Below are 13,907 nucleotides of genomic sequence, written 5' to 3' on the forward strand. Positions count from 1 at the left end.
AAAAAAAAACACACGTCAAATTACCAAAAATGACATGAGAAAAGAAGAGAAAAAATATTTTAAAAAAGAGGTGCAGAAAATCAATCAATAAAAAAGTTGTCGAATGACCAAAAAAATATGTTAAAAATATTTTAACATATTTTAACATATTCTCTCTCTGTCTTCACAAATGTTCTAGTTTAAATATCTTGATGTCATAAGTTGACTTGTGTTTGAGTGAAGCAGCTCCTGCAGAACAAAGAGGAAATAAAGAGGAATATATTACACATTGCTCTGTCTTTATTTCCTTTAAATTCAGATATTAACTGTCATATTTCCTCATTAAAATCTCCTCCCAACCAAAGAAAGTCGTGTGTCCTTCCTGTTGCAGCGTGCGGTGTCGTCCACCAGGAGGCAGCAGAGCTTCAACTTCTTAACATGACAACAGTGTTTTTAATACGCTGGTTGATTTACAGATTTCTATTTATGATTTCATACAGTATGTATAATTTCATCTGACTTAATAAAAAAATGTATCAGAAAAATATAATTTAAATATAATAATGATAATAATAATAATAATAATAATAATAATAATAAATACTGAAGATAATGAACAGATAAACCTCTTTCATCAGGTATAAAATCACATTTAATCTGCCATATTTATTTATTTAGCTATGTTTCATTTTATTTATAAATGTATTTATTATTTTTGTTCCTTGCTTTAGATATTTCTTGAACTGTATATATACATATATATATATATAGATATATATGATTATAATTATATTCATTTCATCAGGATCAATAAAAAATATTAGAAAATAATAATAATAAAATAATAACTAAGTACTGAAGATAATAAAAAGATAAACATCTTTTATCAGGTAAATTATCACATTTTTAAAATCTTCCATATTTATTTATTTAGCTATGTTACACATTCATTTATTTATTATTATTATTATTATTATTATTATTTTTACAAAAATAGCATATTTTTCCATATATATTTTATACTATATGTATAATCGATAAAAATGAAATGCATTATTATTATTATTATTATTATTAATAATAATAATATAAAATTATTGTTATTATTATTAATATTATTATTATTATTATTAATAATAATAATAATAATAATAATAATAATAATAATAACAATAATAAATAAATAAAAAATAAAAATAAAATAAATAAATAAATAAATAAATAATAGTCTATCATATAAGTAATAAACTGGGGAAGTTTTCATGGTGGTAATATTTTTTAAATACCTGTTAAATTATACTGAGTCTGGTTGGAGCTCTGTCTGTGCTTCCTGCTCCGTCCTGCAGGAGGTGCTGCAGCCTGCTCTCCTCCTCCTCCTCCTCCTCCTCCTCCTCCTCCTCCTCCTCCTCCTCCTGTGTGTGTGTGTGTGTGAAGGCTTCCCCCGCTATAAAGGCGTGTGAGCTGCTGGAGGCTGTAGAGGCTCTCCTGCAGCCAGAGGAGGAGGAGGAGGAGAGGAGGAGGAGGAGGAGGAGAGGATGAAGCTGAGTGTCCGTCAGCGAGGAGCTGATCTCCGTTCAGTCGCTCGGAGCTGAAACTGGAAACTTTCTGATGCTTTTCTCTCTGCCGAGCTTCTTCTTCTTCTTCTTCTTCTTCTCTGAGAAGGTAAAAGAAACTCACAGATGATTTCTGAGCATTTTATCATATTTCATCTCATGTTTCTCTCATGATTCTTCCATCCGTCGCCACTAAATTAATGTTTGTGCTGATATTTATCATCTAACATCTCTCTGATTCATCTATTATGATCTAGAAGGAAAATATCTGAGTTGCAAACTGGTGATTTAAGAGGCGGAACGCTGGTTTCACTGTCGTCTCTTTAAATCGACCAAAGCTTTGAAGTGGACAGATTTGTTTTGTATTTATTGTGATTTGTTTTGTGATTTATGGATTTTTGTTGAAGACGTGAAGGTCTAAAAATCTGATTATGGGAATGATTTTAATCTTCAGACGTGTGAGGATGTGAAGGCATTTTCATATTTTCATATGGTGGCAGAGTGTGAGCTGAAGGTGTGACACAGTGAGGAAAACCTCCTTTCATTCATTCATCCATTCATTCATTCATTCATTCATTCATTCTTTCATTCATTCATTCATTCAGCTGCTGTGACTGTCGACTTCTCACTGATATTATAAAACTGAAACCATTTTCTAACAAGACGTCCTTTGTAAATGCTTAATAATATTTAACTTACAAATTATTTATTTATTTATTATTATTTTTGTCCTTTTGTTTAAGAAATGTCCTTTATCTCTGTTTTTTTTTTTTTTTTTACAAAATTAATATTAATATTAATTAATTAATATTTTTCATATAGTATATATATATATATATATATATATATATATATATATATATATATATATATATAGATAGATATTATACCGTATGTATAAATGTATAAATTATATATTACTTTTCATGGATCAGCCAGAAGACATTTAAAGGAAAACTTTGTGGGAAAAATCCAAATTATTGTTTATTAAGATGTGAATAAGAAGTGAATATCTATGGATTATTAAGATGTAATTAATTATTGGTGGCCTGTATTCGATCCATAAAAAGTGTCACTGTGAGTTAATGATTATTAGATGAATGTTAGTTGTAATATTTGGTGAGATTTCCTTGATTTCAGTGATTTCAGTGTGTGTGTGTGTGTGTGTGTGTGTATTTGTACTCCCTACATAGTGAGGACCAGAACAATTATTTAGCCTGGAGAGCGAGGACATTGAGGACGTTTCAGCCAGTCCTCACTTCTCCAAAGGCCTGTTTGAGGGTTCAGGCGAGGCGTTCTGTCAGTGAATGGTCCTCACAAAGACAGAAGTACAAGGACGTGTATGTGTGTGTGTGTGGGCATGTGTGTTCTTTTATCCATGTGAGGACCAGGTGAAGTTTTAGTAGATGCAAGGACATTTGGTTCTGTCTGGATTCCTTCATGTTTTCTATAAAGTTTAGTATCGTTAGTGTCCCACTGTTGGACGTTTGTCTGGAAATCAAGTTTTTTAAGCCTCATTCTGTTTTCCAAACCCTGAGAAGATGGTTTTAGAGCTGAACCCTGAGAAGATGGTTTTAGAGCTGAACCCTGAGAAGGTGGTTTTAGAGCTGAGCCCTGAGAAGGTGGTTTTAGAGCTGAACCCTGAGAAGGATGGTGGTTTTAGAGCTGAACCCTGAGAAGGTTGTTTTAGAGCTGAACCATGAGAAGGATGGTGGTTTTAGAGCTGAACCCTGAGAAGGTGGTTTTAGAGCTGAACCATGAGAAGGTGGTTTTAGAGCTGAACCATGAGAAGGTGGTTTTAGAGCTGAACCCTGAGAAGGATGGTGGTTTTAGAGCTGAACCCTGAGAAGGTGGTTTTAGAGCTGAACCCTGAGAAGGTGGTTTTAGAGCTGAACCATGAGAAGGTGGTTTTAGAGCTGAACCATGAGAAGGTGGTTTTAGAGCTGAACCCTGAGAAGGATGGTGGTTTTAGAGCTGAACCCTGAGAAGGTTGTTTTAGAGCTGAACCCTGAGAAGGTGGTTTTAGAGCTGAACCCTGAGAAGATGGTTTTAGAGCTGAACCCTGAGAAGGTGGTTTTAGAGCTGAACCCTGAGAAGGATGGTGGTTTTAGAGCTGAACCCTGAGAAGGTGGTTTTAGAGCTGAACCCTGAGAAGGTGGTTTTAGAGCTGAACCATGAGAAGGTGGTTTTAGAGCTGAACCCTGAGAAGGATGGTTTTAGAGCTGAACCCTGAGAAGGATGGTGGTTTTAGAGCTGAACCCTGAGAAGGATGGTGGTTTTAGAGCTGAACCCTGAGAAGGTGGTTTTAGAGCTGAACCCTGAGAAGGATGGTGGTTTTAGAGCTGAACCCTGAGAAGATGGTTTTAGAGCTGAACCCTGAGAAGGATGGTGGTTTTAGAGCTGAACCCTGAGAAGATGGTTTTAGAGCTGAACCCTGAGAAGGTGGTTTTAGAGCTGAACCCTGAGAAGATGGTTTTAGAGCTGAACCCTGAGAAGGTGGTTTTAGAGCTGAACCCTGAGAAGGATGGTGGTTTTAGAGCTGAACCCTGAGAAGATGGTTTTAGAGCTGAACCCTGAGAAGGATGGTGGTTTTAGAGCTGAACCCTGAGAAGATGGTTTTAGAGCTGAACCCTGAGAAGGTGGTTTTAGAGCTGAACCCTGAGAAGATGGTTTTAGAGCTGAACCCTGAGAAGGTGGTTTTAGAGCTGAACCCTGAGAAGGATGGTGGTTTTAGAGCTGAACCCTGAGAAGGTGGTTTTAGAGCTGAACCCTGAGAAGGTGGTTTTAGAGCTGAACCATGAGAAGGTGGTTTTAGAGCTGAACCCTGAGAAGGATGGTGGTTTTAGAGCTGAACCCTGAGAAGGATGGTGGTTTTAGAGCTGAACCCTGAGAAGGTGGTTTTAGAGCTGAACCCTGAGAAGGTGGTTTTAGAGCTGAACCCTGAGAAGGATGGTGGTTTTAGAGCTGAACCCTGAGAAGATGGTTTTAGAGCTGAACCCTGAGAAGGATGGTGGTTTTAGAGCTGAACCCTGAGAAGATGGTTTTAGAGCTGAACCCTGAGAAGGATGGTGGTTTTAGAGCTGAACCCTGAGGGGGATGGTTTTAGAGCTGAACCCTGAGGGGGATGGTGGTTTTAGAGCTGAACCCTGAGAAGGTTGTTTTAGAGCTGAACCCTGAGAAGGTTGTTTTAGAGCTGAACCCTGAGGGGGATGGTGGTTTTAGAGCTGAACCCTGAGAAGGTGGTTTTAGAGCTGAACCCTGAGAAGGTGGTTTTAGAGCTGAACCCTGAGAAGATGGTTTTAGAGCTGAACCCTGAGAAGGATGGTGGTTTTAGAGCTGAACCCTGAGAAGATGGTTTTAGAGCTGAACCCTGAGGGGGATGGCTGAACAAGGTTTTTAAGACGGTGATTGTGATGTAGATACATCAGCAGTTGTCACGCGTCAGCAACGTGTTGTGGTCACGTATTTGCTTAAGAAATGTGCTGAAATTTTTGTTTTGATGTTTATTTTTCAACTTTTTGTGTGCCTTTTTTGGCTCTCAGCTTCATTTGATAGTGGCAAAGACAAAGGCCGGACCCCAGCCAGTGCTAAAGTTCAACTTGTGAACCAGCTCTGAACCTCTTTGCTTTTTGTCATTACGTCACTGTTAACGTCTGTATATGTTTCCGCCCTCTCAGGCATTATAATAACAGCAGACTACATGTCTCTACAACTCATCTGCTGCTCATCTTCATCACTATCAACGCCCAAAACAACTGATTAACACTGGACTAACATGTTATAGTTGGACTTTGTTGTAAGCTAACACCCGTATCAATCACATTGCAGTTAAACAAATCAAATAAATAAATGATACACGTTTTAGTTTGTCTCTCTCAACGGCACTGAGTTGGTCTTGGTCTTGCTAGCCCGCTACAAGAGCATGCTATCGATCGCCGGCTAACGTTAGCAAGCTATGATCGGCCGCTAACGTTAGCACGCTAGCGCTAGCCTGTATCAATCACAATCATACAAGTTTTAGTTGGTCTCTTGGCTTCTTGGTCCGATAGTCCCGCCCCCCATTGTTTTTTTCTTTCTAACCGAAGGGAATTCGGTTTTGGAGAGTAAACTTACTGTTTACAGCATTAACAACGTGTTAATAAACTACGTAGAGTTTAACACAGTGACGTCACGTCAGTGACGTGTCGTGGCTACGAGTCTGCGGCGTGTTTAAACGGGTCAGAGAGTCAGAATGCTGCTCTGCCTTCAGCATAAACTCTTCTAAATGAACTATCAACTCTCAGACAGGGCAGTTTGAGAGCCGGTTCTGAGCCGGTTACTAATCTGGAACTAGTTCTTGCTGTTTGGTCAGCCAAAGAACTGACTCCCTGCAGGAGAACTGGTAAGTACATCAGCATAAGAAAAACATGAGTAAAAATACCTGAAAAAAAAACCTAAAAAAAAAAAAAATATCTAAAATACGCCAAAAAATATGTAAAATTAAAAAATATCTACCCCCCCCCCCCCCAAAATACATAAAAAATACCTAGAAGATATTAAAATATACCCCAAAATTATGTAAAAATGCCAAAAATGTGTAAAAAATACCTAAAACAATGTAAAAAAAAATATGTAAAATGACCATAGAAAGCCCTTAACTGTCTCCCATCAGATCAGTGTTGGTGCCCCGTGTGAGGCCAAAGGTCAGCATGTGATTCAAACATCTCTTAACTTCCTGCATCAGGTTTTTACTGAACTATGTCACTTTTGCTCCGATGTTTCAGAAGCATTTTCATATGTAGAATTTATGGTTTTGGTGCAGAACTGTAGAAATAGATTTCAGGATATGTATTTGTGCTCTTTTTTGGGTCATTTTGTGTCTTTTTTGTCATTTTGTGTCTTTTTTTGGGCCTCTTTTGTCTTTTTTTAAGTAATTTTGTGTCTTTTTGGTCATTTTATGTCCATTACTGTAACTGAAGTTCTGCTGTGTGACTTCAGAATCTGCCGTGAGCTGAAAGTTTGTGTGATTGGCTGTCTGAGAGTTTGAGCGGTGAGATGAAGAACAGAGATAAGACGTGAGCAGATAAAACCGTCTGAACTGTGAAGATAAAGCTGCAGGTGATCTGGACTCAGAGCTTCCTGTCTGATAATCGTTTTAAACGCTCAGGTTTCCTTCCTGCAGCAGAGAAACGTTCTGTTCTGTTGTCATGATGAGCTTCTGCAGCTTCTTTTCTCCTCGGCTGCACAAAACCAGAGCTGAGCAGAGACTCAGGCTGAGACGTGTCTGTGGTTTATCAATGACTGATCGATATTCTTCTCTGCACGGCTTCAAAGTTTAGATATAACGTCGAAGTTACGTCAGAGTGAAGAAAGACATGAAATAACCAAAAAAAAGATGTAAAAAACCTCCAAATAATACATAGAAAATACCCCAAAATATGCTAAAAATGCCAATAACATACGTAAAAATACCAAAAATGATGGAAAACATACTACCCTGTGAAAGAAATACATAAAAACTTCCCAAAAGATGTGAAAAATGCTATAAAACATACGGAAAATGACTGAAAAAGATACAGTCATAGTCAAGTCATTGCCCTCAAGTCCCGAGTCAAAACCGACAAGTCACGAGGTGAAGAAGATAGAAGAGGGCAGCTTGTTTCTGGTGTCCCTCCACCGATTGAAGCTGGACTCGTTGACTTGTTGACTCGTTGACTCGTTGACTTGTTGACTCGTTGACTCGTTGACTTGTTGACTTGTTGACTCGTTGACTCGTTGACTCGTTGTGTCTCAGCTGCAGCAGCCAGTCGGAGCTCAGTCCGTCTCAGTTTCAGCTCCACGGATCCATTCAGCGCTGCGTCTCTCATGAACTCTGACGGTTGTTGTTGTTGTTGTTGTTCACCACAAACATTCAGCTTGTTGTTGTCGGAGCAGAAAGCAGCTGACAGAAACATGAATTATTAACGTGATTCAGTGAATCTGTGATGTGATTTGATTTAATCTGCTGCTGCTGGAGCTGAACACCTGCTGATCCATACACAGGCTCTATATTAACATATATTATAATATATATTTATATGTTTTTTTTTTTACTTTTTTGGTAATTTTATGTCTTTTTAAAATAATTTCACTTTTTTAAAGTCTTTTTTTGTCTTTTTTACATGTTTTTTGGTTAATTTCTCGTCTTTCTTCATGTTTTTTTTCCCCGGTACTTTGACATTTTTTTGGGTCCTCTTCTGTCTTTTTTTGGTAATTTCACATTTTTCTCTTTACATCTTTTTTGTGTCTTTTTTTGTGTCTTTTTTATATGTTTTTTTTGGTAATTTCTCATCTTTCTTCTTGGTTTTCTTCAAGTACTTTGACAATTTTTGTTCAGAACTCTCCGTTCAGCAGGAGAATCCATGAACTCTGAATGTAAACAGGAACAATCACATGATTTCATCACATCAGAATCTAAACCAGCTGAAGATGATCACACTGTTAGTAAACAGATCATGGTTTATTTGTTTATTTATTTGTTTATTTGTTGATCTGGTGCTGTGGATGTTTTCTGCGTCAGACGAGCTGAAATAAAGTCTTAAAGCTTTTCATCTTTTATCTTCTGTGTTTCTCAGCTGGTCATGTGACGTCTGAGTCGTTTGTCTTGTAACTTGATTTATTTAAGCTGCAGCTTCTGTTGCTGCCACAGAAACAATAATTCATTAATGAGACATTAAATGAACAAAGAAACAGCATTAAAATAAATGTTGCTTTCATTAATTCATGAAATGTGACTCAAATTAATATTTCTGCTCTTTATTTATTCATTTATCTCCATATTAATCCACATTTATTCACTTTCCTTTTTATTTTGCATTTATTTATTTTTTACAATTACTTTGAAATAAATTAATTCTAGTATTATTTTTCCATTGCATTTTATTTATTTGAACATGGTTATTTATGCAGTGTTTGCTTTGTATTTGTTTTTATGTTTATTGGGGCAAAAATTAACCCGATAACACATTTTGAGTAATAACGAAGAAATATTTGAAGAAAATGATACATAAATAAGTTAAATAAAAGGGGAAAAATTAGATAAAATAAATTATTAAATGGGAAATTTTGATCCAATTCATATTTGCATTTTCCTCCCAAAAACATATAAAAAAGAAGAAAATAATGCAGAAATAAACACATTTGTGGAAATAAAATGCAGATTAAAATAATACTGTAATAAATAAATACATCTTAAAATAATTAATAAAGAAATTAAAATGATTAAAAAGGTAAAAATAAAAATGAAAGTCAATAAATAGGGATTAATATGGAGATAAATGAATATTAATAGAACAGAAATATCAATTATTTATTTTTTTGTACATTTAATGGCCAAAAATCTATTTATCGAGTCTTTTATTTTTGTATTTATTTCACCTCTTTGAATAAACAGACAGATGAAGGTTCACAGATCAGCTGATCCGATCACATCCATTTCCTTCGTATTGATCCAGAATCAATAAAGTGTTTTTATTCTGACCTCAAACTGATCTGTGGTCAGTTTTAAATAGATTCTGAACGACGTTATCTCCTGATTCACTCGCCGCCTCGAGTAACACGAGACGGATATCTGATACTTCCTCCTGAGGATGAGGAGAACATTAGTGGTGGTCAGAGGAGGAGGAGGAGGAGGAGGAGGAGGAGGAGGAGGCTAATCAGATGAGGAGGTGGCTGCTGATGGATGATGGAGGGAGGTGATGAGCTTCAGATACGATCACTTCCTCCTGAGTCAGCAGAAAGACAGCAAGGCTCATAAAGCTCCAGCTGAACACTGAAGTCGTAAAATAATACGTAAAAAATACCCAAAAATATACGTTAAAAATGTCAAAAACATTTGTAAAAATACCTAAAAAAAATCCTTTAAAAATACCCCAAAATATGTTAAAAAGGCCCAAATCATGCGGAAAAATACCTTAAAAAATATATGAAAAATACGAAAAATATATGTCAAAATGCCAAAAACATCTGTAAAAAAAACCCTAAAAACTACAGAAATAATTCCAAAAAACAAAATAAAAAATGCCCCCCCAAAATATGTTAGAAATGTCAAAAAAATACGTAAAAATACCCCCAAATTCATCAATTATATCCAGAAAGTATGTTAAAAAGACCTAAAAAACAATTAAAAAAATATCCCCAAAATACGGAAAAAAACCCCCAAAATTATATGTTAAAAATGCCAAAAACAAACGTAAAAAAACCCCTAAAAACTATAGAAATAATTTCAAAAAACAAAACAAAAAAATGCCCCCCCAAAATGTAATAAATTCCAAGAAATATGTTAAAAAATACGTAAGCAGAAAGACAGGAAGGCTCATAAAGCTCCAGCAGAACACTGAAGTCGTAAAATAATACGTAAAAAATACCCAAAAATATACTTTAAAAATGTCAAAAACATATGTAAAGAAAACTAAAAACTACCAAAAATACCTAAAAAATACCCCCCCCCCCAAAAAAAAATACTCAACAAAAAATCATAAAAAATCCCCCAAAATATATTAAAAATGCCAAAACATACGAAAAATACCATAAAAATACTTAAATTAAAAATAATTTACCCAGAAACCGTTAAAAAGACCCAATTCATGTGGAAAAATTACATGAAATACCCCAAAAATATCAGTAAAAAATAACAAAAAATATATTAAAAATGCCAAAAACATACATAGAAATACAAAAAAATACATAAATTTTAGCCAGAAAATGTGTTAAAAAGAAAAAAAAAACCTGTGAATATATGTGAAAAATACATCCAAATATGTAAAAAAAAAAACAACCCCAAAAATATGTTATAAATACCAAAAATATACATAAAATACTTAAAAAATATGCCATAAAAAGTAAGTAAGCAGAAATTCGAGGCTGAACAATCTGACAGCTGCATTCTGTCTGACGGCCAGCAGGAGGCGACTCCACCAGGAGACGTCCTCAGAACACCGAGAGATAAGTCAGAACTCTGTTGACAGGGTTCATAAAAAGAGGTCATATTTTACAGATATTTGAGGGTTTATTCTGGTGTTTTTATAGTATTTTCATATTTGAGGACGTTGAAATAATCAGGACATGTTCTGGAAACTAAAGGGTTCTTTTTCAGTATTTTTATATTTGAGGCGTTCAAAGGAAAGTCAGCACATGTTTTCTGTTGTCTGAGGATTCAGACTTCCTGTCATCAGTCTGAGACGGTCAGAGTGTGTGTGTGTGTGTGTGTGTGTGTGTGTATGTGTGTGTGTATGTGTATGTGTGTGTGTGTGTGTGTGTGTGTGTGTGTGTGTGCGTGTGAATTTAAATGAATCAAGCGAACGTCATTTGGAACATAATGTGGTAATTCTTCTGAGCGCTTCCATGAAATATGATTAGAAGATTAAAATGAGTGAAACCGAATCGTCTGTTGTTCTGATTCAATCAGTTTGTTGTTGTTGTTGTTGTTGTTGTTGTTGTGTCTTATCTACTTATCTAGAAGACTCTTCTAGGGAAAACACTGTCCAACCTCCACCTCTCCAACTAGGGATAGGAATTGTAAAGAATTTAGTGATTCTGATCTCATTAACGTTACTGCTTATTAAACTGATTCCTTATCAATTCTCTGATTGATCCTCATTGGGTGAAGAATTAAATAAGACAAATGGGTTTGTTTGCATTAACCCAAACCCTCTTTAATATCTTCTTCATATTTAGACAGCATATCCAGCATGCTCTTATTGGTCCAGAGAAATTGGTCCAGGCGTTTTTAAAGCCCAACTGATACAACAACAACATACATTATAAAGCACTTTGGCTCCAATATTTGGGAATATTTAAAGTGCTTTCCATTCAACGTGATCCAAAACTAATTTGGACATAAAGCAAAGAATGCTTCTGTATTAAACAAAACTGTTAACTTTGGCAGATTGACAGTTTTTGTGCAGAAATATTAACAGAAAATATAGTCATAAATGAGACATAACTTCAACATGCAACTGTGACAATTCAAGGTTTCATCTGAGCAGATTAACAGAAAATATGCAGCAAATTAACCTTCTGACACTCAGAGGCATCTACTGTGGCAAAAGGATGTAAAAGGAACCAATAAGCAGACAAACAATTCCTAGGAATCTAATTACTGGGAGCCAGTTCTCAATCCCGTCTCCAACCTCTTCACCTGTCCCATGATAACTCCCAGCTGAGGTCCAGTGGTCCAGAACTCCTTCACTTCCTGGTTCTATCAGCTCTTCCATCATGTTTAAACAGAAACTACACCAGAAACCTTCTGCTCTCTCTCCATATACTCTGTTATTATTTGTGTTGTTTTAACTTCGTTGTCTCTTCCTCATTGTTTGTGTGACTTGGATTCATGTGTGCTGTTTATTTTGTTTGTTTGTTTTGTTCTGCTGGGGCCGGTTGCCAGGTCATCATTGTATATAAGAAGCTGTTCTCAAATGATCTTGCCTGATAAAATAAAAAATAGAAAAATCTTTAAAAGTTTTTGTATTTTTTGACCTTTTTGGGTAGTGTGACATCTTTTTTTTGGTCATTTTAAGTATTTTAAAAACATTTTTGGATCCACACCTTTTTTATGTATTGTTTGGGTTTTTTTCTCGACTTTTCTTACGACTTTTTCTTTTCTTTTCTTTTTTTTTACGGAATATGTTTCTGTTTTGGGGTAGTTTTATGTCTTTTTTTTGTGTAATTTCACATGTTTTATTTACGTCTTTTTAAAAAAAATACTTTTTTTGGTATTTTTGTTTTTCTTTTCATCTTTGCCTGGTAGTTTGATGTTTATTTTGGCATTTTATATCTATATTATTATATTATATTATTGTATTATATATTTTTTTAATGTAATTTGTGTCTTAATTTTTTTACGCCCCTTTTTGTAATTTCACGTCTTTTATTTACGCCTATTTTGTAATATCACTTTTTAAAGTCTTTAAAGTTTTTTGGTCTTTTTTTGTATTTTTTTCGGTATATTTTTGCCATCTGTTTATCGATCTGAAAATCTCAGTCAGGGTAAATATAAGTTTGTTACGCTGGCGTTTATCTCATCCACACATGATGTGTTTCTGTCCCCGTGCAGACTTCCTGTCCCGCCTCCAACCATGAGTGACATCTACGAGTCGGCGGCCAACTCTCTGGGTCTGTTCAGCAGTCCCTGCCTCACCAAGGTGGAGCTGAGGATCACCTGTAAGGGGATCCCGGACCGGGACGCCCTGTCCAAACCCGACCCCTGCTTCGTCCTCAAGATGCAGTCCCACGGCCAGTGGATGGAGGTAGGTCCCCGCCGCCGCCGCCGCCACCGCCACCGCCGCCGCCACCGCCACCACACCACGCTGGCTCCATCAGGCTCTGATGGTTTCCAGCTGCAGAAACATCAGACAGAGTGTGAGGAGTTATTAAAGCTGGAGACAAAGACAGGACAGTCAGCTCGTCTCTGTTGGAGAAACATTTTTCTGATTATTATTTTCTTGATTTCTAGTAAACTGCTGAATAAACGATCAATCAGAGCAGCGTGTGATGGAGAACTGATTTTCGTGACCCATCTTGGACATGCACTCTGATGACCCGGAGGATGGTTTTAGGGACTCGTTACTCGACTCGGACTAAACCACCTAATAACCAATTTAAACCATCTAATAACCAACTTAAACCACCTGATAACCAATTTTTTCTCTCAAATTTTTTTTTTTAATTATCTTTTTATTAGGAAATTTCTGATAACCAATTTAAACCACCTAATAGCCAATTTAAACCACCTAATAGCCAATTTAAACCACCTCATAACCAATTTAAACCACCTAATAACCAATTTAAACCACCTGATAACCAATTAAGACCACCTGATAACCAATTTAAACCACCTAATAACCAATTTCAACCACCTCATAACCAATTTAAACCACCTGATAACCAATTTAAACCACCTAATTACCACTTTAAACCACCTAATAACCAATTTAAACCACCTGATAACCAATTTAAACCACCTGATAACCAATTTAAACCACCTAATAACCAATTTCAACCACCTGATAACCAATTTAAACCACCTCATAACCAATTTAAACCACCTAATTACCACTTTAAACCACCTAAAAATGCTTTAAGCCAACTGATAACCAATTTAAACCAACTAATACCATCTTTATACCACCTAATAACCAATTTAAACCCCCTAATAACCTCTTGAAATCAGATAATAGCCGATTGTCAGATCAGCAGGTAGAAACCAGTCTGCTGCTGTCTGGTATTTTCCATATTTCATCTCCCAGCAGATGAATGGATGTGATGGCAGCAGCTCAGAGTGTGTGTTGTGTGTGTGTGGACCCTGGTGGATGTGACAGACAGCGTTTATCCTCTCACTGATAATGTGTTTACCTCGCT

At 36.0% G+C, this 13,907-nt stretch overlaps 1 protein-coding gene across 1 annotated transcript in view; it reads left to right on the forward strand.

The window, feature by feature from the left end:
• The first annotated feature begins 1,483 nt into the window (after positions 1 to 1,483).
• Positions 1,484 to 13,907, forward strand: part of cpne4a (copine IVa) — a 65,436-nt gene continuing 53,012 nt past the window's right edge. Inside the window, exons 1-2 of the mRNA XM_059339955.1 lie at positions 1,484 to 1,641; positions 12,604 to 12,796. Of these exons, the coding sequence (XP_059195938.1) occupies positions 12,626 to 12,796 (171 nt within the window). The 5' untranslated portion in view covers positions 1,484 to 1,641; positions 12,604 to 12,625. The remainder of the gene's footprint in view (positions 1,642 to 12,603; positions 12,797 to 13,907) is intronic.

This window comes from Centropristis striata, chromosome 8 (assembly GCF_030273125.1).
Source record: "Centropristis striata isolate RG_2023a ecotype Rhode Island chromosome 8, C.striata_1.0, whole genome shotgun sequence".
NCBI lineage: Eukaryota > Metazoa > Chordata > Actinopteri > Perciformes > Serranidae > Centropristis > Centropristis striata.